Source organism: Eulemur rufifrons, chromosome 21, assembly GCF_041146395.1.
Source record: "Eulemur rufifrons isolate Redbay chromosome 21, OSU_ERuf_1, whole genome shotgun sequence".
NCBI lineage: Eukaryota > Metazoa > Chordata > Mammalia > Primates > Lemuridae > Eulemur > Eulemur rufifrons.
The window spans coordinates 311,502-337,810 of record NC_091003.1 but is presented as its reverse complement, the minus strand read 5'-3'; the positions used below and the strand labels follow the sequence as shown (position 1 = coordinate 337,810).

At 51.8% G+C, this 26,309-nt stretch overlaps 1 protein-coding gene across 2 annotated transcripts; it reads left to right on the top strand.

Annotated features, from left to right (window-relative positions):
- Window positions 1-1,661: 1,661 nt before the first annotated feature.
- On the top strand, window positions 1,662-10,786 carry ZNF26 (zinc finger protein 26). Of its 2 annotated transcripts, XM_069497016.1 has the most exons (4): window positions 1,662-2,132; window positions 3,912-4,038; window positions 4,299-4,394; window positions 9,136-10,786. In XM_069497016.1, exons 1-4 carry the CDS (start codon window positions 2,100-2,102, stop codon window positions 10,485-10,487), a joined length of 1,608 nt encoding a protein of 535 aa, XP_069353117.1. In that variant the 5' UTR covers window positions 1,662-2,099; the 3' UTR covers window positions 10,488-10,786. The 2 variants fall into 2 exon arrangements, with proteins under 2 accessions (XP_069353117.1, XP_069353119.1); XM_069497018.1 differs by lacking the exon at window positions 4,299-4,394.
- Window positions 10,787-26,309: the final 15,523 nt, after the last annotated feature.

Below are 26,309 nucleotides of genomic sequence, written 5' to 3'. Positions count from 1 at the left end.
CTGCCATAACCAGGCAAAGGTAGGATTAAACAAACAATAAAGCAATCTCAGTTATATTTATGTGAAAATCTTGGAAAATAGGAAATGAAATCAAGCAATACATTAAAAAATACATATAACCAAGTAGAAGCCACAGCAAGACTATAAATTACTGACATAGTTCACTATATTAATAGATTGAAGGGGTAACATGAATCATCATCTCAATAAATAATGAAAAATCATTTATTCTAGAATGTGTATTTTTTTTTTTAAATCTTATACCGGTTAGGGCGCGGTGGCTCACACCTGTAATCCTAGTATTTTGGGAAACCGAGGCCGGCAGATCGTTTGAGCTCAGGAGTTGAAGACCAGCCTGAACAAGAGCGAGACCCGTCTCTACTAAAAATAGAAAGAAGTTATCTGGACAACTAAAAACATATATAGGGGCCGGGCGCGGTGGCTCACGCCTGTAATCCTAGCACTCTGGGAGGCCAAGGCGGGTGGGTCGCTCAAGGTCAGGAGTTCAAGACCAGCCTGAGCAAGAGCGAGACCCCGTCTCTACTAAAAATAGAAAGAAATTATATGGCCAACTAAAATATATATATAGAAAAAATTAGCCGGGCATGGTGGTGCATGCCTGTAGTCCCAGCTACGCAGGAGGCTGAGGCAGTAGGATCGCTTAAGCCCAGGAGTCTGAGGTTGCTGTGAACTAGGCTGACGCCACGGCACTCACTCTAGCCCGGGCAACAAAGTGACACTCTGTCTCAAAAAAAAAAAAAAAAAAAATATATAGGAAAAATTAGCCGGGCATGGTGGTGCATGCCTGTATTCCCAGCTACTCTGGAGGCTGAGGCAGGAGGATCGTTTGAGCCCAGGAGTTTGAGCTTGCTGTGAGCTAGGCTGACGCCACGGCACTCTAGCTGGGGCAACAGAGTTAGACTCTGTCTCAAAAAATAAAAATAAAAAAATAAAGTGTCTACAGTTTTGTCTGTATTTCCCCATTTCACTTAACATTTAACAGGAGATTTAAAAACAAGATTTTCAACAAGAAAGGACTTTTAAAAATCATGCTATTAATTTATAGATTTATTGTATTGTTACCAGAAAGGATTGTTTTTATCTGTTTTGGACTCAGAGTTAATGTCTCCTAGTATTGATGTGCTTTTTGTTTTTCTGTACATCTACTGTAGTTTTTCCTTTATCAGGTTGGTTACTGTATTATTTGGTGCACTGGTATTCACAGTTGTTCCATAACCCTGTGAACTGCAGCTTTTATCCTTACAAAGTGTCCTTTTTTGCTGTGCTTTCTGGTCTAAACCCTGTCTTGTGTCCTATCAAAACCTCGGCACGCCCGAGTCCTTTGCCGCGGTCGGCCTCTTCCCGAGTCTGAGTCTGCTCCACCGGCCCTGGGGTGCTGGGCGCCTGCGGTCCAGCTGGGGGTGCCCCGAGTGCGGCTGCGGTGGGAGGAACCCGCGGCCCCCCGCAGAGCCCTCGCCCCGCCTTTCCCGCCAGGCTCCGCCCCCTGCCGGTCCGCGGGCCGGGGGGCGCGGCTGCAGCGAGGCGCCTTTCGCAGAGGTTGTGGGACGCGTAGTCCTTCCGGTCCCGCCCGGCTCGTCAGCGCGTGACGCACTTCCGCGTGCGCCGCACTCCCTGCAGTAGTGGGGTGGGCGCGTGCGGGGCTGTTTCCGGCTCGGGCTGAGGGGACCGGTGCTGGGCCAGAGGTAACCTGTCTGAGTCTGCGGCCGCGGAGGCGCCAAGTTAGTCTGGCCCGCAGCGTCCTGGGCAGGCCGGGAGCTTGGCCGGCTGAACCCCGTGCTGTCGCGGTCCGGGCGTGGACGGAGCCTGGCCAGCCTGGGTCCCCCCTGCGTCGGGGCCACGGGACGGCACAAATCCATCGCTCCGATTCCCGGTGCCCAGGTCGGTTGGCGGTCGGTGTTAGGGGAGAGCTGAGGAGGCCTTGTCCCTGCCAGCAACTCGGCCCCGGGACTGTCAGGTGCTCGGTGCCCGCACCCGCCTCTGGGGCGGCCGCAGCAGGGACGCCGCCTCCCGCACGGTCGTCTCCTCCGCAACCCCCGGGTCTTCCACCCCCAGGCGGCAAGCACGGAACCCGGCCCGGGATGGCCAGTAGGTTCGGGACAGCTTCGTGTTGGGTAAGTAGGGACTTTATGTCACTTTGTAAAAGCTAACACGATACTGACAGTGGCCGTGTTCAGCTCCTCTGGGTCACATCCGGGACCTGAACTCGCCGTGTTCCTCGGCGGGGGGTCGCCCCCACGGTCTCCGGCGTTTCGTGTCCAGTGTCCTCTGCCTCGGCAGTTGCACTGTACTTCACTGCCCGCTGACAGCTCTTGTTGAGAAAGTGACCTTCCATGTTTCGTGTTTTGTACACGCAGTTGTTTTCTTACGTAGACTATTAGGACTTCATTAAGGAAATGACCCTCTTCCTTTTTTGTTTGTTTGTCCGAATGCTATTTACGGAGCGTCTTTTTGTGTGCTGGACCCTGGGGCTGGTAGTGCTGGCAAAGATAAATTGTGTATGTCCCTTGTTTTAGAAGATCTTTAGTCTGGCTGGAAGGAGAGTAATCGAGTGAACCATGGGCACGATTACAGGTGCACAGGTAGGGAGAGGAAGCTAGGAGAGGAGCTCGAGTGTCCAAGGAGGAAGGAGCGATCCAGTGGATCACCTGACGAAACTTAATCCCCAAATTCATATGTCGATGGTGTTTGGAGGTGGAGCATTTAGGGGGTAATTAGGATTAGATAAGGTCATCAGGGCGGGACCACCATGGTGGGATCCGTGGCTGTATCAGGAGAGGAGGAGAGGCCTGAGCCAGCATGCTCCCTGTCGCTCACCATGTGATCCTTCTGCCCTGCTATGACACAGCAGGAGGGCCCTCATCAGATGCTGGCGCCATGCTCGTGCACTTACCAGCCTCCAGAATCTCGAGCTAAAGAAACTTTTTTTCGTTATGAATTACGTGGTCTCTGATATTCTGTTACAGCAACAGAAAATGGACTAAAACAGCCATTTTGTCTATTTCTACAATATTTGCAGTTCCTTGAATTGACTAGGTTCTACCATGTGTCCTGTGTGATGCTTGTTCCTGGTACTGTGACTGCAGGTTCTCTCCCAGTATGTTTCTTTGTTCCCTAACAGGTTCCCCAGTTTTTCAGTTGGAGCTGGGCACATACAGGAACTGGCTGCATTTCTGAATTTCCTGCTGTTCCCTCCTAGTTGCCCTCTTTACTGCTGTTTAGATGCAGATGTGATACCAGAGTCGTCTTAGCCCTGGATTACCCAGGGAATGGAAGCCACACAGATGGAAGAAAAGATTGAAGGTGATGGAGCCCCAAACCAAGCTGATGGGGCCTTCAGACTCCTGTTAGCAGAAGGATAAACTCTCTCGTTCAACTCATTGTTACTTTTCTCTCCTGTTGTTCACAGTTGAACTCCCTTCCAAACACCTTGGGAATGGCCCTTTCACCTCATCTTGGAGAACACATCATGAATCTTCTGTAACACTGCCCAACTGAATCTCTATAGAGCCAAACCTGGCACCCTTATTTAGAATTATTCTCTTTGTTTCTGTGCCAAATACAGCCTGGATATGTTTTTATCAAAGACTCAGAACACCTTACTTCATTTGCATGTCTAAATGTTTGTTTTCCTCTACAAGATTGAAAGCTTCTCAAGGACAGGATTGGATTTTATTCATCCTGAACTCTTCAGGACCCAAAAGAGTATCTGGCACACGGAGGCTCAATGTTTGGTTGATTGATTAATTTTTAACTCTCTCACAAAGTAAATGTTGAACTAGGCACGGAAGAGAGCTTGTGGAGGAACATTCTCCTTTCCCAGTTCCTCTCCATCTTTTTCCATGTCACCTAATATAATTGCATCTGATTGAATGGGCTATGTATTGTTACAGGGATTATTGTCATTCACGGATGTATCTGTGGAGTTCACCTCGGAGGAATGGCAGCTACTGGATTCTACACAGAAGTACCTATACAGGGACGTGACATTGGAAAACTATAGCAACCTAGTATCGGTGGGTAAGTGCAGCTGCTCTGTTTGACTTCAGTTGCGAGTCATAAATTGTCGTCCCTTTTTCTTTTGTTGATCTATTCTGGGATCTCTGAAGTGCTTAATGATTATGAACTTGGACTTTGGAAGTCAAACGTTCTTAGTCCCTATTTGGCCTTCACCTCCTAATCCTAATCCCTCCCCAAGTGCAAATGAGCAGTTTCGTTTTTTACCTTCTGTCTGGTCCCTGACAATTCGGTCCACATCCTTTGTGATTTTCCGTTAACAGGGTATCATGGCACCAAACCCGATTTAATCTTCAAGCTGGAGCAAGGGGAAGAGCCGTGGATAGTAAACGCCAAGATTTCCAGTCAGAGCTGTCCAGGTGGGTGAGTGAGCACCAGGACGGTGGGAGGTGGCGGTGACCTGTGGTTCCTCGAGGAGTTAGTACTTGCAGGGCGTGTCATTCTTTGCGTTTCTGGGCTCTCCTTCCTCCATTGTCCTTGAGCGGTGGGATGCCCCTGTTCTTTAAACTCTGCTCATGGTTCACTTTCTGGGTTACTTCCCCTCCTTCCATTGGTCATGGTCTGCATCGGGCATGGGGCCTTCATTGGCTTCTTTTCCCCTCATGTGGGGTGACTCGTGCCCTTCTGGTAGGCTGACTTCAGCTTCCTCTCTACCTTCCACAGTTACGTGCCTTGCGCTTTACCCACTCTCAAACCTGGTCTGCTATATGGATGAGTGAATTTACACACTTTATGCTTGCTTTTTGAGTTGTCCAAAGGGATTTGTTTCCCAAGTGTGGCTGTCCTCTCCTATGTTGAAAGTATTGAAAGGCTTTTCCATTCTGAAGATTTACGCTTTTGTTCCCTTTGATGTTGGTGGTATCAAAATCGTCGTCGTCCTCTTTTTCTTCTGCACTTGAGTCCTGGGAATTATGTGCCTTCAGGAGAGCTCCCTGTGCTTGCCTGTGCTTTCTCAGACTTCATTCTCAGGATCAGAAATGGGGAGGAACTTCCTTCTAAAATTACTAGTCTTCCTCAGTTTCCCCGTTTTTTAATTTAATTCTATTTATTTATTTATTTTTTGCAACAGGGTCTTGCTCTGTTGCCCAGGCTGGAATGTAGTGGTGTGATCATAGTTCACTGCAGCCTTGAACGCCTGGGCTCAAGTGATGCTTCCTCCTCAGCCTCCCCGGTAGCTAGGACTACAGGTTCGCACCACTATGCCTGGCTAATTGTTTTTCTTTTTTTCCTGAGACAAAGTCTGGCTCTGTCACCCCAGCTAGAGTGCTGTGGCGTCATCATAGCTCACTGCAACCTCAAACTCCTGGGCTGAAATGATCCTCTTGCTTCAGCCTCCCAAGTAGCTGAGGCTACAGGCATACCACCATGCCAGGCTAATTCTTCTATTTTTTGTAGAGATGGGGGTCTCACTTTACTCAGGCTGGTCTCAAACTCCTGGCATCAGTCGATCCTCCCACCTCAGCCTCCCAGAGTGCTGGGATTATAGGCGTGAGCCACCATACCTGGTCAGTTTCCCCATTTTTATTACTGCTCTTAATTGCACTTCTAGTCCTGTATCCTGGCCTCTGTGGGCTCACCTTGGATATCCTGTCTCCTTCCTCCTTTGCTAATCTTGCTACTGTATCTGTTTTTGTTAGTATTCTAGCCTTTGAAAAGTGTCGTATAGGTCTTGTCTCCTAATTTGTCATCCATACTCAATCAGTGTTCTCTCATGGTTTGATAGCTCAAATTCTAGTCATATGGGAGAACTGTCATTTTCCCTTTCCCTGTTGCTGCTGGATTTGTTTTCATTAGCATCCTACCACCAGTCTGATAAAATAAGCAAGTATCTTAAATCCCTGATTTAACCCGAGTAAACCAATAAGGAATGTTTCGTCTCCGGTGACCAGCTGTCTGCTGTAGGCGGGCTCCACAGTGGCTTTATTCGGAAGCTTGGTGATGTCAGAAATGCAGCTTCCACATGTCTCCCCTTTCGTCATCCTCAGATGTGCGCTTTTGCTCCATAAAATCCGTTTAGTATAATCTGGTAAATTTCTCAGTGCCAGACATCACATGGAGACCTGGCAGCAACTGCTGGAACAAGTCCTGTTTCTTCCTGAAAAATCCCTTTTGTTGCCCAAAGTCTTTGCCAGAAGGCTGCCAGCGTGTTTCCTTGAATCCACATGCCAGTGCCTACCCCAGTCATGGTGTGGGTGACAGGGTGGGCTTTGGGAGTGGCACCTGCCCCTGTGGACAAGGGAAGGGTGGATCTTGTCACCCAGTCAGAGCTGCCGCCTGGAAGGAGGGGACGGGGCTGTGGTTGGGCAGAGAGCAGTGTGTTCTGGGCCCACTTTGGCATGTTCACACAGCCTGCCCTCTGTCCAACTGCACACCTTCGAAAATGTTTATGTTAACGTGAAATACGATCATCCCTTCCCACAAGGAAGCCAGTATGTGTTCTCACCTTGGACCAGAATCCAGTCCAGGATCTCTTGGGATGTGTGCAGTACTGTGCAGACAGGTGTGGGTGAAGCCCTCATGATCTGGGTTAATATACAGCTAAAAGATAAGTTTTCTTTTTTTTTTTTTGAGACGCAGTCTCGCTTTGTTGCCCAGGCTAGAGTGAGTGCTGTGGCGTTAGCCTAGCTCACTGCAACCTCAAACTCCTGGGCTTAAGCGATCCTACCGCCTCAGCCTCCCGAGTAGCTGGGACTACAGGCATGTGCCACCATGCCCAGCTAATTTTTTCTATTTTTAGTTGTTTGGCTAATTTCTTTCTATTTTTAGTAGAGACGGGGTCTCACTCTTGCTCAGGCTGGTCTCGAACTCCTGACCATGAGCGATCCACCCGCCTTGGCCTCCCAGAGTGCTAGGATTACAGGCGTGAGCCACTGCGCCCGGCCAAGATAAGTTTTCTATTCCAAACATACCCAAGAGGTGGAGAAGGAACCAGGAAATTATAAGTAAAACTTCTCTTTTCAAAAAGGAAGGGGAGAAGACAATAACTATCGTTGGTCCTTTGCACACTTCGTCTCCTCTAGAAAAAGATTAGGGAAGACTTTTTTGGCCTAGCATTGCTGTGATTTCCATGGTTAACCAAATTCAGAGTTCCTGGCACTGTACTTCAAGAGGATCTTCCTTTCTTTTGTCCTCTGAGGCCCTCGCTGAGATAAACTTCGGAGAGAATGCCTTTCTGTGGGCTATTTGTGTGGTTTCAAGGGCAGCCCACTTCTGTTGTAGTTGAGTTTTGGAGTACTCAATGTTGAAGAATCACAGACTGTTGTCACACCAGGCTTGAGTGCCCTTCAAAACTTAGGCTTCCAGTCTGTTTTTTTGTGGGGGGTTGTTGTTGTTGTTTTCTGATTCACCCATTGACTGCCTTGTGAGTTTTAACTCAGGCTAGTTTGGAGCCCAGGGCCTCATGAAGCGAAACCCTGAAGTTGGTTTGTGAAAATCTTATTTGTTGATGTTCTTATTGTTCCAATTAATATTGACAATTTAATTCTAAAAATGTGGATTGCATTGCATAAAATTCAGGCAGAGAAAACAATAAAAAAAACAACAAATTAGAAAGAATTGTTTTGTTTTAATAAAACACCATGGCCCCAGGGAAATTTTTTTTTTTTTTTTTTTTGTAGTGTAGCAGTCACTGTGTTAGTTCTGTTAAGCCAGTAATAACAACCAAAAGTTGTCTAGACTTTGTCTTTAAACCCAAGAATTCCTCTCTTCTAGCCACTGGTCTTAATATTCTCACCCCCACCCTTGAGTGTAGTGGCCTCACTTTCAGGCATGGACCATACCAAGTCCTTCCACCACGACTGGGATGAAATGTTCAGCACGGGGCACTGAGCAAGTAGGGGGCCCACACAGCTCCTGTCGCGGTAATCTTGTAGGGTCTGGGTGAGACTGTGCCCAATGGGAATTGTCCAGACCCCGTGTCTGCTTATCACTAATCATCGCAGCACCGTTTCAGCCTTGTCAATGGACTTTCCCCTTCTCTTCATCTCCTGCTCGACCGTAAATGTAGTCTTCTCCAGGGATGTTTTGGTGTCTTTTTTCTTTGCACTTGTTCCCTGGATGGTCTCATTCATCATATTGTTTAATACCTTTCATGTGCCGTTGACTCTCTCAGTGCGGAACGTGGCTCTGACTGCCTACTTACTTTCTTCGTTTGGACGTTTAACTGAGATCTCAAATGTAGCAATATCCAAAACAAAGTCCTTCATTTTCCTCCAAACATGTTTCTCTCCCTGTGTTTTCTGTCTCTTGGTGTTCAAACTGTTAACTGCTGTTAATTCCTCTCCTTCTCTCAGCTCCCACATCCAGTCCCTTAGTAAATTCTCTTATTTCTCTGTCAAAATGTGTTCCAGATTTCATTAACTGCAGAAGAATAGTCCAAACCATTGTTTCATCCTGGACTGCTACAATAACTTTCTAATGTGTCTCTCTGCCCTTTTCTTACTTTTTATATAACTGCCGAACTGAGCTTTTAAAAGTAGAAGACTACTGGAGATCTCCTCTAATTAAAAATCTTTGGATAAAATGAGTATTTTTTTGCCACAGCCTTGCATGGTTTGTTTTTGCTTTCACTCTACTCACTCAGTGGGTTTTAGCTATCCTGGCCTTTTCCTATTTTAAACCACGTGAAGCAGGTTCCCTCCAGAAATTTGACTTGATGTTCCTTCTGTTTGGAGTGTTAATTTTCTTACGGTTCTTCATTCTCATCTTTAATGTCTCATTGTCACCCTACCTAAATGACATGCCCCAGTTATTCTGTATCCTATGAATTCACTTTTAAGCAAAATCTTGCTATTAAAAATTCAGATATAAAATAATTGGCAGTTGGCTCCTTAAGTGCAGGCTTAAATTTTTAAACCTCTAATTTAAAAACCGTTTTTGATTACTGCTAATTTGTTACCAGTTTCGTGAGTGGGCCTGTTGTGGTTTTGTCTGATTCAGTTCCTTCACCCCTGTGCTTGTCCAATATGTCTTTTGAACCAGTGTCATGGTCTTGTTACCAACAGAGAAAGACTTATTACTTGGCAATTCTAAAGCTCTTTAATTCCATGTTAAGTTCATGTTATGATTTGAAAAGTATGTTTTATTTCGGTTTTTTTCTAGAAGGCTGGGAAGAATGGTACCAGAACAATCAAGATGAGCTTGAAAGCATTGAGAGAAGCTATGCTTGTAATGTGTTTGGAAAACTTCATCTGAGCAAAACCCATGTTTCTTCAAAACAAAGACTCCATAAGTATAACACACACGCAAAAAGTTTGACACAAAACTCAGGTTCAAGCAGAAGCTGTATAAGAAAGAATCCTGATAAGTTCTATGGTTATGAAGAACCATATTTTCTTAAGCATCAAAGAGCTCATAGCATAGAAAAAAACTGTGTGTGTAGCGAATGTGGGAAGGCTTTTCGTTGCAAATCACAGCTCATTGTACATCTTAGAATCCATACGGGGGAGAGACCCTACGAATGCACTAAATGCGAAAGAGCATTCAGTGCCAAGTCTAACCTCAATGCCCATCAGAGAGTGCACACAGGGGAGAAACCCTACGCGTGCAGTGAGTGTGGGAAAGTCTTTTCTTTCAGGTCGCAGCTCATCGTCCATCAGGAAGTTCACACGGGGGGGAAGCCCTACGGCTGCGGGGAGTGTGGGAAAGCCTACAGCTGGAAATCGCAGCTCCTTTTACACCAGAGAAGCCATACAGGTGTGAAGCCCTACGAATGTAGCCAATGTGGGAAGGCCTTTAGTTTGAAGTCACCGTTTGTGGTTCACCAGAGAACTCACACGGGGGTGAAACCCCATAAGTGCAGTGAATGTGGGAAAGCCTTTAGGAGTAAATCCTACCTCCTTGTTCACGTCAGAATGCACACGGGAGAGAAACCCTATCAGTGCAGCGATTGTGGGAAGGCCTTCAATATGAAGACACAGCTCATGGTCCATCGGGGAGTTCACACGGGAAATAATCCCTACCAGTGCGGTGAGTGCGGGAAAGCCTTTGGTAGGAAGGAGCAGCTCACGGCGCATCTGAGAGCCCACGCGGGCGAGAAACCGTACGGATGCAGTGAGTGTGGGAAAGCTTTCAGCAGCAAGTCGTACCTCGTCATACACAGGAGGACACACACGGGAGAAAGACCCTATGCGTGCAGTTTGTGTGAGAGAGCCTTTTGCGGGAAGTCACAGCTAATCATACATCAGCGAACTCACTCAACAGAGAAGCCGTATGAATGCAATGAATGTGAAAAGGCCTACCCTAGGAAGGCCTCGCTTCAGATACACCAGAAAACTCATTCCGGAGAGAAACCCTTTAAATGCAGTGAGTGTGGCAAAGCCTTCACGCAGAAGTCATCTCTCAGTGAACATCAGAGGGTTCACACGGGAGAGAAACCATGGAAATGCTCTGAATGTGGAAAATCCTTCTGTTGGAATTCGGGCCTTCGTGTACATCGGAAAACGCACAAATGAGAAACCAGAGTGACGAAGTAAGTGTGAGAAGCTCTCACAGAGGCTGATGCTCAGGAGACTTCAGATGATAATATAGGCAGGATTTATAAGCAGGAGGTCCTAAAAATGCGTTCATGTCAAAAAAAGTTACGTAGGAGAGAGACCAATCATATTTGGAGTGAGTTTGCAAAAGCTTTCAGAAATAAGTCACAAATCTTTGCAGACAAGAGAATAATTGAAGGCCTGAGGAGCAGTAAATGTACCACATGTGGTAGCGTCATTTTGAAGATTCAGAGAATTCATGCTGAGAACACCTTATAAATTTGACAAATCAGAAAAGCATTTCCCCATAGAAGGTGTTACATGGAAAGTCACATTCCAGATTTGAAGCTGTGTTTTTGTGAAATAAAGTAAAGAAAATCTCAATTATAAATAGTAGGCTTTTTCCTGGTGAAGTATCAAGGCTTTTTTTGTTTTGTTTTGTTTTAATATGTAAATAAAGTGATGGTCAGGAAAAAGGCAAGGAACATATTCTGAAAGGTAAGGGATATTTGGTGTGACTTTCTGAGTTAACACTGAAAGCATTTTTTAAAATTTTGGTATTTTATTTTTTAACGTAACTTATATATATATATATATTTGATAGTTTGTAGAATAACATGCCTCTGTATTCTCCATAGAAAATGCTAACTATCAGCATTGTCTATTTCTTAGCAACATAACTAAAATAATGTGGCTTATAACAAATGAAAGGGTGCAGTTCTCACTCCAAGTTTACTTACTCAGTAGTCTCTGTAAGCAAGTCCGGCGGTTGTTACAGGGCTGTTGCTTAAGAGAAGTCATTGTAACAAGCATCTATTACAGTTGTGTCTGTTCTCCGTTGGTTGATACGAGCACCCTTGTGTTCCCTGGAGGAATACCTCCCCTCTCGGGTGCTTCCTTGTGGTAGTGTCTTTCAGGTACCCTCTCTGCTCACCACAGGTAAGTATTAGACCCATTGTTGAATATCGGTAACCTCTTTTTCAGGATTTTGAATCTGTAATTCAGTTACACATAAACCAGAAAGGAATTGTGGGAACACATTTATTCTTGCCCTAGAATTCTATTGAGACCATCAATTAATTCCCAGAATAACTTTGGATACTATCCCTTTTTGAACCTGGCTCTCTGGCCTTCTGTGTGCTTCCTCATATCGTCTCAATAAAAATGTTTTTGTTTTTTATTGTTTTGAGTTTTTTTGCCTAAGAGGAATGAGTTACTGTTGTGGCCCGATCCCTACAGTTACTGTTTCTTATAAAGTAAGGACTTAATTGATAAGTTGTTGCCTTGGAGTAGTGTATAGATAACAGTCTGTTAAAGAAAGTGGGATATGCAATTTAGGTTTTTTCCTGAGACAACAAAAAAGTCAGATTCCTGTTTATATTCCAAGATACAGACTTCTTAGCCAATCCTGTGAAATAGTGTAATTGTTTGTGTATACCAGCACTGTGTGGTCCCTGATGATAAGATTCTGGAACATTGAAGAACTACGTATGGCTTTATAAGAATTTAAAATTTTTTTAGTAAATCCTGAGATGACTAATTTTGATCATACTAGATCTTAGACCACAAGAATGACAGGTGTGAAGCCCTGGAATTTCTTCTCAAGGTGGAGTATCAGACTCAACAGCTTTTTGTGATTTTGCTGAAATAACTTTTCACTTATATTCATAGGGTTGAAATGCTGGAAACCAAATAGTATATTTGGCTTTGTGAATTTAAAAGTTAGTCCACACCTCAGCTGCTCACTAAATCCCTTATGTAAATATGCGTTGAAAAAGTTGTCCCCTGGTAATTCGAATAGGGATATCTAGGAGGAACCTGAGGTCTCAGCCTCTAGCAACTCTTCTGACATACTTGGACTGTAGGTTCTTCATTTAAGGATACAGACTAGATGTTGGCAATATGTGGGATTCGGACCAGCCTGCTGAGGAAGATGTGGACGCTGAGAGGGCTCCCGTGGCAATCGCCGCAGGGCGGGGCACACAGCCGCCCCGCTGGCCCCAGACGCGCATCGTCACCAGCCCCCGGCTGTCCCCGTCCCAGCACAGGTGGAAGAGGATGTGCACGTGGCCGGGGACCAGGCCCAGCGGCAGCGGCTGCACTGCAGTCTGCTTGGGGGGGGGAGACGCCAGTGAGGGGCACATGCTGAGGCCCTCTTACCCACCCCGCAGCCCACACTCAGACCCCAAACCTCAAACCTCAGCCTCCAGCCGGCTGGCCAGGACTGCGGCCCCCGCAGCCGCCTCCTGCCTGAGCTCGCAGCCCACCCCAAGCCCCTCGAGCTCTGGGCCTGCGGACACTACAGGCTCCCTAGCCCCTGGTGTGGGCCTTGCTACAGCTGGGCTGGCGACCAGGATGGCTCCTAGGTACGTGGGGTTGGGGTAGGGGTCGGGGTCGGGGTCGGGATCGGGGGTCGGAGCAGAGCTCTGGAGGGACCTCCCGCCTTGGTCCCTGACAGATGAGGAGGGCTCTGTGGGGCCAGCACCCAGGACAGCCCAGCATAGCCACTTGCCCGGCAGTGCTGTGTGGCTTTGTGAAGGTGAATTGCCCTCTCTGGGCTCCAAATCCTCACCTGACAAGGGTCCTCTCTTTGCTCTGGGGCAGGCAGGACCTCTGTCCTGTCTCAGCTGGTCCTCAGCATCCCGTGGGATGGGGCAACCTGGTGTCCTCCTCTGTGGGACAGGGGGTCGGGCTGGCCAGAGCCCCACACCTTGGTCCCTGTGGCTCCGTGTTACAGTTCTGCCCACTGTCCTCACTTGTGTTTTCCTGTACATGGGACCTGCCCTACGTGGGGACTGAGCTTGGCTTTGTGACACCAAAGGTTAGATGAGCTGGGGGCATTTTCCTAATGTAGCAAAAGTGTAACCGGGAGTAAAGACTGCTCACCTGCCCCCCCCAGCCTGCCCTCGTGGGCGGGAACGTGCCCCTGGGGCTGCTGGCCGGGACGGTGGGTGCCCGGTGCTGCAGCCAGACCCTCCCGCTGCCGCTTGTTTCTGCGGGATGCTCCAACGCAGTATGCCTCGGTTTCCCCACGGGCACCAGTCGGCACACGGCAGTTCAGCAGGGTGCGGCGTGTGTTGCTGGGGCCCTGTCCGTCCGGTCCCAGACTCGGCCCGCCCTGGCTGCGGGGATCTTTGTTCCGTGACACGGCCTTTTTCCTTCCGAATTTATTCACTGTGTTTATTCCTTTGTCCTTCCCACGGGCAACCGCGCCTTCGAGTGCGCTTGTCACTGGTGTTTGCGGGGACGTCCCAAACCCCATAGTTTGCCGGGGCCTGTCCTTGTGCGTGAGGGTGAACCAGAGTCCGGCCGCCCTGAGCTCAGGCTGCGGCTGCTCCCTCAGCTTGGTGACCTGTGGCCACCTCTGTGCTGTCCCTCTCGGGCTTTGGGGACAATGACCCTGGCCTGGCAGGGCCCCCAGAGTCAAACCGGATCATTTGCGGACACCGCCCAGCACAGCCCAGCACACGAGTGTTAAAGTCAGACTTTTTTATTGTTTTCAACCTACTGTTTTGAAAACGATCACAGGGAAAAGTTGACACGACCGTGGGCATCCCTCACCCGGAACCTGCTTGGTAACACCGGCACGTGACTCTCAGGGTCAGTGGGCAGAAGCGGACGCATCCCTCACCCGGAACCTGCTTGGTAACACCGGCACGTGACTCTCAGTGTCAGTGGGCAGAAGTGTCCGGGCCACGGTGTCGGCAGGTCTGTCCTCCCGGGGCTCTGGGGGCCGGGCTGCCCCAGGCCTCTCCCGGTGCTGGGTTTGCCGTCAGCCTTTGGCGTTCATGGTCTTGTGGAATCGTCACCCCAGTCTCTGCCTTCGTCTTCACACGTGTGACTCTGCACAAACGTCCCCTTTCTACGGGACACCAGTCACACTGGATTAGGGCCCACCTATTCCGTGTGACTGCTCTGAGCCAGTGCCATCTGCAAAGCTCTGTTCCCAGCGGGGTCGATTCTGAGCCCGGGGCTGGGGGCCTCCCCGGGTGCCCACGGCACGTCCCGTCCGCCGCACGCAGCTGACGCGGGGACCCACGTGCGGGTCCGTCACAGACGCTGGGACACTCCGCTCCTCACACTCAGCCAGGTCTGCTGGGGACAGAGAGCTGGTCACGGCGCTCGCTCCCTCCGACCGCGGGGGGACCCGGGACTGTTGCCAGACCGGCTCCCAACACCCCCCCAACACCCGTCTACCGGGCCAGGACCGGCCTCTGTCGGGCCGTGAGTCCGCAGGTTCTTCCAGTCTAGACCGGGCCCTGCCTTCTCTGTCGCGGCCACTCCTGTGTCCGGAACAGTCCAGGGATGTGTCCGACATTTGCCCGAGGGGCCTCAGGCTTGCATCTTGGCCAGGAACGCCACAGACGGGTGTCAGTCCCTCTTGGGGTGCCTGTCGGGGGACCCCATGATGGCGCCCTTCCCTCTGTGGTGGGTAATAGCCTGACAGTCTGCCGGGCGGTGCCTTTGGCTCCCCAAGATGGGTCTGGCCTAAACGAGGTGCCAGGCGGTGCCTGGGGAGTGTGCTGTTCGCGAGGCCCACGGCAGCCCCTCTGCGGAGCCGGCGCCCCCACTTCTAAGCTTGCCTCAAAGCCGGCCACGCTCACGCCCCCCCTGTGCGGGGCACGGCCCTCTCCCACCGCTACCGATCCCAGTGAGAAGCTGGAGGGAGACTGGGAAACCCCACAAATATGACCGCACCCAGCATCAGCCAGCGCTCATTTCAAAATATTTACCTTCTTGGGGGGACTCTAACAGCTAAGGCGGCCAGGAAGGCTCCCTGGAGGAGGTGGGAGGTGCCTTGGGTGGACGCTCCCGGGTGGGCTGGGCAGGGGCGAGACGGTCCCCCTCAGCCTTCCCACGCTGGGCTCCTGGGAGCAGGGGGTGCCGGGACAGGCTGGGGTGCAGAGGGGGGCGCGTGAGCTCCCGGGAAGTCCTGGCCCTCGCCCCACCTGCCAGCCGGCGGGGGCCCAGCCAGACTCGCTGCCCTGGGTGGGGCCAAAACCCATGCCGGCGGCGGGGAGCCAGGGCCGGGCCGGCGGGATCCCTGCAGAAGGGCCCCCTGGGACTCACACAGCGAGGAAGAGGTGGTCCCTGGACCCGCCGCTGCAGGGAAGCAGACACTGCGAGGGTCCGTTCCACAGACAAGCACCTGACACCCCGTGTGCAGGGAGAGAGAGCAGCCTCCCGCCAAGCTGGGCGCCCAGCAGCGCCATGGCTTTGACCCGGCTGGGCCCTCTGAGCGCGAGGGTGGCGCTTACCCCGCCCCCATCCTGGTGCCTGAAGTATCCTTTTGTGAACAAAGATGAAAGCATTTGCTTTTTCTCCCTACTCGGTTCCTTCAAAATTCCGGAAGTATTTATGAATATCCTTATCTTTATTTATATAAGTTCAATAAAAATATGCTGTCTCTTTACAAGCAGGATACAATTGGAAACACTGGCCATATTGCCAAGGATTTGACTGAAGTGTCATATTTAAGAATATGCATAAAATGCCAGTGTCCCCAGCCTTACAGTGAATGAGTAAACATTGTCACTTCCTGGCAGTGACAGACCTTAAGACTATAAGTAACGAGAACTATAAGTAAAGAGACTATAAGTCCGAGAACCTTAAGACTATAAGTAACACCTAAAGCCTGCCTTGGTTTGTCTTCCTCCTCTCCAGAAGTTCTAAAATCTGAGATTCCTATATGATCAACGTGGACAGAGAAAATCATGCTTCTAAGGAAAACTGAAGCACACCTGCTAGTAGATTGAAGCCCTGTGCACTGTGTTCAAGTCCTTGTTATCTACCTGTGGCCTGGAATGGATCCTAAATCCCCTGATTTCCTCCAGTATTTGGCTACAACTAAATCCTGCTAAAGTCCCCGGGACCTCTCCCACCAGCAAAGCAGGGATACTCCAGGGACATTCATGGAACACGACCCCTACCCAGATTAACCAACTAAGAGAATTAAATATTAAGATTGGAGAGGAGTTAGATATAAAGATTGGAGGTGTGGGTGACACTGGGGCTATGCTGTCTATCCTTAGCCCCGGCACACTGTCTCTGTGCCCTCCCTGGGGTTCTGAATTCATCCAGATGGTTGCAGTGGCCAACGAATCTATGACAGTTCCTAAATCTCAACCTATCCTCCAACTAGGACCCCTCGTGACAGCCGTGGCCTTTTGCTTGTCCCGTCAGCCCCCATACATCTCCCGGACAGGGACTTCTTAAAAACCTACCAGGCCCATACGTCCTTCTCCCAACTAGGGGAAATAATGCTTGAGTTATTTTCACCAGGAGACTTTGCCACACAACGGCTTTTACCCAAATTCCCATCCAGTCAGTTAGCCTCGCCAACGCCACCCACCCTGCTCCGTAAGAGCCAGGTGGGAGTCTGGGCACAATCCAACACCGACGACAACCCTCAGGTTGTGAAGATGATAGTTGTGGACACTCCCGAGGACGCGATTCACCCCAGGAGTCGACCCCAGTGAAGGAGCGAGATGGGGAAGGTTTCTGCGGTCCTGCGTTGGACGAGGTTCTGCTTGGGATGACCGTGTGGTCAGAAACCTTTCCAATGCCGTGAACAGAGCTGCCAAAGCCACCAGGGGGCAGCCGCGGTCCCCAGACGCCCTCGCGGGTCGGCGCAGCCCAGACGCTGGGTGCGTTAGACCAGCCCCGCCGCCAGGTGGCGTCGCTGCCACCGCCCACACTCCCGCCGCACCTGGGTCGCGTGAGAAACCTAAGATCTTGCGGCGGCGACGCTCTGACAGACGCGTCTTCAGAAAGTCTCCCGGCCCAGCCCGACGCACTGAACTCAATTTCCCGTTCTCAGCTGTTTCCAGGTCCCGTCCGCGCCCCACCCCTCGGGCCCTAATGAGCCTCCTCGCATCCGGGCTGGGCTCGGCGTCCTCCCCACCCTGCCTCAGCCGTTCTCACAGGCGTCCGCGGGAGGCTCCGGACCGCGCTGGTGGACTCTCCGCAGCTGGACCCGCAGCCGACGCGACCCGGAACTGATCCGTATTTCACAGGCGCTTGGGCGTTTCCCAGGCACAGGGCTGGTGGCGCTGCCCGGGCCCTCCGCTGCCACTGGGGTCCCCCGTGGACTAGGGGCACCAGGCCGGCTGCAGTCGCTGCTCCGGACGGATCCGGCTCAGAGTCAGAATGCGGACAAATGTGTACCTGAAAGCCCATCCTTCAAGAGGGACCCGAGCAGCCGCAGGGTCTGATTTTAACATGCAGCCCCGAGGCCATTTGCTGACTGGAGGCCGCGCCCATGCCGTGCCGCACCGCACTGGAGTTTCCCAGAACCCTGAGCCTCCGATCAGCTTTAGCAAGTCTGGAGCTCAGCTGTATTAAGGAATTAGAACGCAGCTGCACTGACCAATCAGATTCAGCCACATTGACCAATCAGGATTCAGCCTGACTGACCAAACAGACGCAGCCACACTGTCGAATCAGACTCAGCCAAATTGACCAATCAGGACTCAGCCATATTGTCCAATCAGACTCAGCTACAGTGACCAATGAGGAATCAGCCGCACTGACCAATCACATTGAGCCACACTGACCAATAAGGACTCAGCTTCACTGACCAATCAGACTCAGCCACATTGAGCAAGCAGACTCAGCCAGTTGACCTATCAGGACTCAGTATCACTGACCAATCAGATTCAGCCACACTGACTAGTGAGGAGTAAGCCACACTGACCAATCAGATTCAGCCACACTGACCAATCAGGACTCAGCCTGATTGTCCAATCAGATTCAGCCGCTTTTAGCAATCAGACTCAGCCACGTTGACCAATCAGGACTCAGCAGCACTGACCAATCAGATTCAGCCACATTGACCAGTCGGGATGCAGCCTGACTGACCAATCAGACGCAGCCACACTTATGACACAGTTCAGCCAAATTGACCAATCAGGACTGAGCCAAATTGTCCAATCAGAGTCAGCTACAGTGACCAATGAGGAATCAGCTGGATTGACCAATCACATTGAGCCACACTGACCAATCATGCCTCAGCTTCACTGACCAATCAGACTCAGCCGCATTGAGCAAGCAGACTCAGCCAGTTGACCTATCAGGACTCAGCAGCACTGACCAATCAGATTCAGCTACACTGACTAGTCAGGACTTAGCCACACTGACCAATGAGGACTCAACCTCACTGACCAATCACACTCAGCCACATTGAGGAATCGGACTCAGCCACGTTGACTAATCAGGACTCTGCAGCACTGACAAATCAGATTCAGCCACATTGACCAGTCAGGACTCAGCCGCCCTGACCAATCAGACTCAGCCACACTTATGAAGCAGACTCACCCCAATTGACCAATGAGGACTCAGCCAAATTGTCCAATCAGACTCAGCTGCACTGACCCATCACACGCAGCCACACTGACCAATGACATTCAGCCACACTGATCAATCAGGACTCAGCCTCACTAACCAATCAGACTCAGCCACATTGAGCAATTGGACTCAGCCACGTTGACCAATCGGGACTCTGCAGAACTGACAAATCAGATTCAGCCACATTGACCAGTCAGGACTCAGCCGCCCTGACCAATCAACGCAGCCACACTTATGAAGCAGACTCACCCAAATTGACCAATGAGGACTCAGCCAAATTGTCCAATCAGACTCAGCTGCACTGACCCATCACACGCAGCCACACTGACCAATGACATTCAGCCACACTGATCAATCAGGACTCAGCCTCACTGACCAATCAGACTCAGCCACATTGAGCAATTGGACTCAGCCACGTTGACCAATCGGGACTCTGCAGAACTGACAAATCAGATTCAGCCACATTGACCAGTCAGGACTCAGCCGTCCTGACCAATCAGACGCAGCCACACTTATGAAGCAGACTCACCCAAATTGACCAATCAGGACTCAGCCAAATTGTCCAATCAGACTCAGCTACAGTGACCAATGAGGAATCAGCCACACTGACCAATCACATTGAGCCACACTGACCATTTAGGACTCAGCATCACTGACCAATCAGACTCAGCCGCATTGAGCAACCAGACTCAGCCAGTGGACCAATGAGGACTCAGCAGCACTGACAAATCAGATTCAGCCACACTGACTGGTCAGGACTCAGCCACACTGACCAATCAGATTCAGCCACATTAACCAATCAGGACTCAGTCACACTGACCAATCAGACGCAGCCACACTGAAGAAGTAGACTCAGCCAAATTGACCAATCAGGACTCAGCCAGATTGTCCAATCCAACCTAGCCACATTGACCAATCAGGACTCAGTGAAATTATCCAATCAGACTCAGCTGCACTGACCAATGAGGAATCAGCCGCACTGACCAATCACATTCAGCCACACTGACCAATCAGGACTCAGCCGCATTGAGCTATCAGACTCAGCCACGTTGACCAATCAGGACTCCGCAGCCCTGAGCAATCAGATTCAGCCACATTAACTAATCAGGACTCAGCCACACTGACCAATCTGATTCAGCCACACTGAGTAATCAGACTCAGCCGCATTGACCAATCAGATTCAGCCACATTGACTAATCAGGACTCAGCCACACTGACCAATCATATTCAGCCACATTGACCAATCAGGATTCAGCCACACTGACCAATCAGGACTCAGCCTCACTGACCAATCAAACTCAGCTGCACTGGCCAATCAGGACTCAGCCTCACTGTCCAATCCCCTGACTCAGCTCATTGACCAATCAGGACTCAGCCACACTAACAATCAGACTCAGCTGCATTGACCAATCAGCGTCAGCTGCATTGAGCAATTAGAAGTAAGCCACAGTGACCAATCAGACTCATCTGTATTGACCAATCAGGACTCAGCCGCACTGATCAATCAGACCAAGCCAGTGACTCCTTCGTTTGTATAATGAACCTGGCTGGAGCCTGGGTGGGAACTTAGGCTGTGTGACCTGAGCCTTCCCTGTGCTCTCTGGAATGGCCACCATATCATACGGAAGGCGGGGTCTCTGGAATGAGTCTCTTTCCTCCAGACTCTTTTTTAGAGAACTTCTGTTCCCCGCACGCGTGGGTCCCGCAGACTTCCCCCAGCTGTCCATACCCGCGGGCTCGCCCAGCCCCGCCCTGCACCCTCCCCAGACCTCCCGCTCAGGCTGCAGCTCATCCTTGCCCAGGCCACACGGGAGCTACTGGAGCCCCGAGGGCACGGACCTCGCCTGCTCGGCAGTGGGCTGCATGGTCGCGGTGCCCGGCAGAGGCTGCCCAGCTCCCGCGCATCAAAGGGCCCCTTCTCAGGCCGCCTGGGACACTGGGGAGCCACCGCACCCAGCTGAGTATCCTTGCTCAAGGCCAGGGAACCTGAGTCCCCACTGCGACCCCTGCTGGTGGCCTTTTGTGATCCAGCTTGAAAGCTGCCAGCTGTGCCAGCTTCCTCTGCCACGTGGCGCCCCTGTCTGCAACCCGCACAGCTCCCCACTGCCTCCTGCGGGTGTCTTTGGCTGGACTTTGGAACGTCCCAGGGGCCACTTCTCCTTGCTCCCCAACACCTCTGCTGCTTCCCGCCAGGACCCTGCTTGGCCAGGCCGGCGCTCTAGCATAGGTAGCTTCCTCTCCAGGGGCCTGGGCATCTTGAGGCTGGCAGGCACCGGGCCAGCTCGCAGCCCCAGGCATGTGGTGGGCTGTAGGCCTGTTGTGAGCCTACTGCATGAACTCGGAGCCTTCTGATGTCGAGGGTCAGCTGTCTGCCCTGCGGCCAGCCAATTCCCACTAAGTCCCAGCCTGCCAGGGTCAGAGGCCCCCACGTGTGTCTCGAGTGTCTCCTGAGTTTGGCTTTTGTGTCTCTGGTGGATTTTGAGGTGCTTCACAAGGTGCTCACAAGTGCTCACAAGCAGGAGTTGTTGATCGCTGCCATATTGCCTCAGCCTCCCGACCCCCAGCAGCTGCCCACTCCAAACAAAATGATGGGGCACGTTGGGGAGGCCCAGGAACACAGGCAGGGCTGGAACCAGGCAGGCGAGGCGCTGAGCTGGGTGGTTCTGTGCCCCAAACAGGAACCAGGTTGAGAGGCCCCTGTTCTGGCATCCGGCTGCTCGATCCCCACGTGGCTCCAGTGAGAGGGCCCTGGCACTGCCGCTTGAGGACAGAGCCTGCCCTGGGCCAGGACCCCGGGAGGGGCTCAGCAGGCCCGAGGCTGCAGGCAGCCAAACCCCAGGGCCAGGGGCCAGGTGTGCTGTGGGCTGGGTGGTGTCCGATGGGCTGGTCCTGCCTTGGCTCTGCGGAGGGGGAGGGTGTGAATGGTGCTGCCTCTCCAGGGAGAGGCTGAACAGACGTCCAGGAGTTGCTGTGGCCGAGCATGACCGACCGCCCACTGCCAGCAGCCCCAGGCCACCTGGAATGAAACTCCAAACCCCGGAGGGGAGGGGGTGAACGCTGAGGGAGGAGTCAGACCATGCAGGAGGGACAGAGAGGGGCCTGCAGGGCCCGGGGGGCGGGCAGAAGCCCCTTAGCCCCTGCACAGTCCCATATGTGTGGATTGGGCACAGGGAGCTGCCCAGGAGCCCTGTGTCCCCAAGACTTCTGCACCCCACAGCCACACCCCACCCCGCTGCCAAGTCAGCGTCCTGACACCCTCCTGGCCCAAAGCAGTAGCCCAGGGCCTGGTCAGCCAGAGAGGCTTCCAGGAGGGAGAGCTGTCCCCCCCCCACCCCACTGCTGCAGAGGGCGGAGGGGTAGGACAGGTGTGGACACAGGTCCCCCAGCTCCCCTCTCTGGGCTTCCCTGGGAGGCTTGGTCCCACCAGGGCCTGCCCCACACCCGGCTGTGTAGATCCCGCTGGTTCAGGAAGGCCCTGGGACTTTCTACCAGGTTCACATGGTTGGGGAGGACAGTGGGGCTCTGTGACCATCCTTTGTTAAAACTGAGTCAGTTCCATCCACGGAGCTCCAGGGCAGGTGGCACTCCCAAGATGTCATGTGGTGTCGCTGTGCCACCCAGGTGGCCACACCTCCTACCTGCCCCCTCCCTCCTCTGCCTGTGTGTCCATTTTCGCCTCTTTGTCTCCCCTGCCCTCTGTCTCTCTGTGTCTCTGTCTCCCTCACTCTCTTGTCTCTATCTCTCTCAGGAGGGGCAAGGCCAGCCGCAGAGTCCAGAACCTGACAGGCAGGGAGTGAGCCCGCCCCAGCCAGCTCAGGTGTGAGCAGAGGGCAGGGGAATGGGCACCCTTAAGAGCTGGTCTCCTGCGGGGACCTCTGAGCTCCCACCTGTGCACAGGGACCCTGGGCAGGGAGCTGAGCAGGGCAATTGGGGACCTGGCCCTCCGGTGAACACCCCTGGCAACTGCTCGTGCCGCTGGTAGAGCTGGTGTGATAGCGCCCCCCAAATTCGAGTCCACCAGGAACCTCAGAATAGGAACTTATTTTAAAATAGGATCTTTGTAGAAGTAATTAAGTTAATGATCTTGAGATGGGGGACCCCTAAATCCAGTGACAAGTGTCCTTACAACAGACACCCCAGGAGGAGGCCCCATGAGGACAGAGCAGAGGAGGAGCTGGCAGCCACAAGCCCAGGATGCAGGGAGCCACCAGACGCTGGAGACAAGGAAGGGTCCTTCCCTGGAGCCTCCAGGGGGCACATGGCCCTGGACGTCTGGCCTGCTGGCCCGAAGACAGGAAGCTCCTGTTGTTTAAGCCACCGGGTTTTACAAACACAACTTCTGTGAAGAAGTTCGTTCACTGATGGCAAATCGGTCCTTAAAAACTGAAAGGTAAATCTGTGGACGTTGTCCAGGTCCTGTCAATGGACCAAGAGCCCAGAGCAGGGTCAAAGGGTGCACTGGTCAGGTGGCCATTGCTGGTGAAGGGCCACTAATTCCCAAACCAGGATCTAATTTTCCTAGCTGAGCAAGGCCCTATGCCACTATTTTAGGTGATTTTCTAAGTGCAGACCGAGCTGACTGCCTGCTAGGGAATGACACACCTGCCATCTAAAATCAATTCCGTTCGCAGACAGTCAGGACTGGTGTTTATGAGCTGGCTGCTCCTGGTGTGGCACCGGGGGCATGTCCGGAGCCGGGCCAGGCATTCCGGTGGCGCTGCACGGCCGGCCTGGTTCTCCTCTGGGCAGGGGACTCGCTTAGCTCCCTGGACGGCGACTGCCTGCCTGCCTGTCCTGGAATAATTGTGCTCCCAAAGCTGAGGCCACCTCTAGTTGTGATTCTATTGATAAAATCACTGAATTTATGTCAAGAGCATTTGTACTCGTTTTGAAAAACAGACTAGTGAGTCACCTTTTGACTAAAATGGTAAAAGGAACACAACCAGGGTGATCTTTTCATTACCTGGTTTATATCGTCAGTACTAACTTCCAGAAGGCAAGTGCCCAGGGCTCCGTGGGCCACAAAGAAAGCCCAGCCAGCCACAACGGATGTAAAAAGAAACTGAGTCACAGGACTGGCCCGGTGTGACCCCACCCTCGGGCACTCTCCTGCTCTGTGCCTTGCCTGCGCTCTGGAGGGGACTTCTCAGAACAGCAAGAGTTAGGGTCAGTCTGGGCGGCGGCTGCAGAAGCGACCCCAGAGGGGCTGAGAGGAAGTTGAGGCCCAGCCGCTGTGGGGGCCACGCTGCCCCCAGGTTCCTGAGGCGTCAGTGCTGGTCCTCGCAGGCAGCATGGCCTGTTGGACGCCAGCACCACTCACCCCTTCTCCGGTTCAATGGGACTTAATTAAATTAGAAAACTTCTGCACAGCAAAGGAAATAATTAACACAGTGAATACATAACCTACAGAATAGGACAAAATATTTGCAACTATGCACCTGACAAAAGATGATATCCAGAATATGCAAAGACCCAAACAAATCAGCAAGAAAAGAATAACACCCTCATCAAAAAGTGGGCAAAAGACTAGAACAGAAGTTTCTGAAAAGAAGATAGACAAATTGCCAAAAGACATGAAAAACTGCTAAACATCGTTAATCACAGAGAAATGCAAATTAAAACTACAGTAAGATACCATCTCACCCAAATCAGAATAGCCATTATTAAAAAGACAAAAAACAACAGATGCTGCCACAGAAGCATAGAGAAAGGAACGCTGATAAGGGACGCTAAAGGCCCCCCCAAGGATTTAGGGAATCTGGGACATCCCAACAGTTGAGCCCTGGTCTGTAGGCCAGTCCCCTGGGATTTAGAGAGTGTTGGACAACCAACAGACGAGCCTTGGTGGGGCTGCCATGTCCTGCGTGAGAAGTGGGGACCCGTCCCTGCATGAGGGGAGATGGGGCCAACGCATCCCACCCACTGTTAGAAGAGGCAGGGACACAACGCGCTGCTTGAGAGGAGGCAGGGACCCTTGTCCCGAGTGAGAGGAGGTTTAGCCAATGCGCTCTCAACACCGTTAGAGCAGGCGGGGCTGCCGCGTCCTGCATGGGGGGAGGTGTGATGTCCCCGCCCTATGGGGCAGGAGCCGGGGCTCCTGAGCCATGCCTGGGAGGAACTGGGGCCCCCATGCCCGACCGGAGAGGAGCTGGTTCCCCGTGCCCTGCCTGAGGATGTGGGGACCCGAGTCATGTGTGAGAGGAGGGGGAGCCACGTGCCTTGCATCGGAAGAGACGGTGCTGCCATGCCTTGCCTGAGAGGAGGCGACGCACCTGCGTCCTGCTTGACAGGAGGTGGCCCCCTGTGCCCTGGGTGAGAGGAGCAGGGGCCAACCTGTCCCACCCACCGTTAGGAAGGGCGGGGTCACAAGGCCTTGCTTGACAGGAGGCGGGGCCCCTTGCCCCGAGTGAGAGGAGGTTTTGCCAATGCACCCCCCCAGCGTTAGAGCAGGCGGGGCTGCCAGGCCCTGCATGAGGGGAGCTGGGATGGCCACGTCCTATGGGGAAGGAGCCAGGACTCCTGAGCAATCCTGGGAGGAAGTCTGCACCCACGTGTGAGAGGAGGTTGGGGCCTGTGTCCAGCTGAGAGCAGGTGTGGCTGCTCTGCCCTGCGTGAGAGGAGTTGGGGCCCGTTGCCCGGAGGGCGGTTTAGCCAATGCACCTCCCCCAGCGTTAGAGCAGGCGGGGCTGCCAGGCCCTGCATGAGGGGAGCTGGGATGGCCACGTCCTTTGGGGCAGAAGCCGGGAATCCTGAGCCAATCCTGGGTGGAGCCTCCATGCCCAGCGAAAGAGGAGGTGGGGCCCGTAGTCTGTTTCCCATGATTCTCAGGTAGGCCCCCTGTGGACGCCTGAAACCAGGATACTATCAAACCTTACTTATACTATGATTTTTTCCTACACATACATGTTTATGATAAAGTTTAATTCATAGATTAGGCATAAGAAGAGATTTACAACAATAATAAAAAAATGGAAGAATTATAACAAAATACTATAACAAAAGTTATGTGAATGTGGTCTCTCTCTCTCAAAATAGCTTACTGTACTGTACTTGCCTATTTTCAGACCTCACGTGACTGCTGGTGACTGAAACTAAGTATAAGTACATATGCCCACTGATAACGAGAGCAAGACATTGTAGCTGAAAGCTCTTCCTTCCAAACTCCTAGGAGAAAGGACAAGAGGGAAAACATGTGAGCATTATAAAAGTATGCTTATCGCTGATACTTCCCTAAACCACAGGTGTATGAGATCTCCTCCCGTTAGATGTCAGATACAGACTGACTTTGATAGGCAACCTACTTGGAACGCAGATTTGGGGTGACCTTGCCAAATTGGTAATGGCTGGTCCCGTTCTTGTTGCAGTCCTGTTCGCATATGCGCGGAATGGGAACGTAGCACCTGTCTGCAATTCCTCTCGACCACGGATTAAGAAGATTAAAACCAGGTGGCCGGT

Bases quoted from the DNA above. Each gene is read 5' to 3' on its own strand.
- ZNF26 (XM_069497016.1), top strand. From the start codon at position 2,100: ATGGCCAGTAGGTTCGGGACAGCTTCGTGTTGG. The intron at 2,133-3,911 runs GTAAGTAGGGAC...GTATTGTTACAG, and splicing joins TCGGGACAGCTTCGTGTTGG to GGATTATTGTCATTCACGGA. The intron at 4,395-9,135 runs GTGGGTGAGTGA...GTTTTTTTCTAG, and splicing joins TTCCAGTCAGAGCTGTCCAG to AAGGCTGGGAAGAATGGTAC.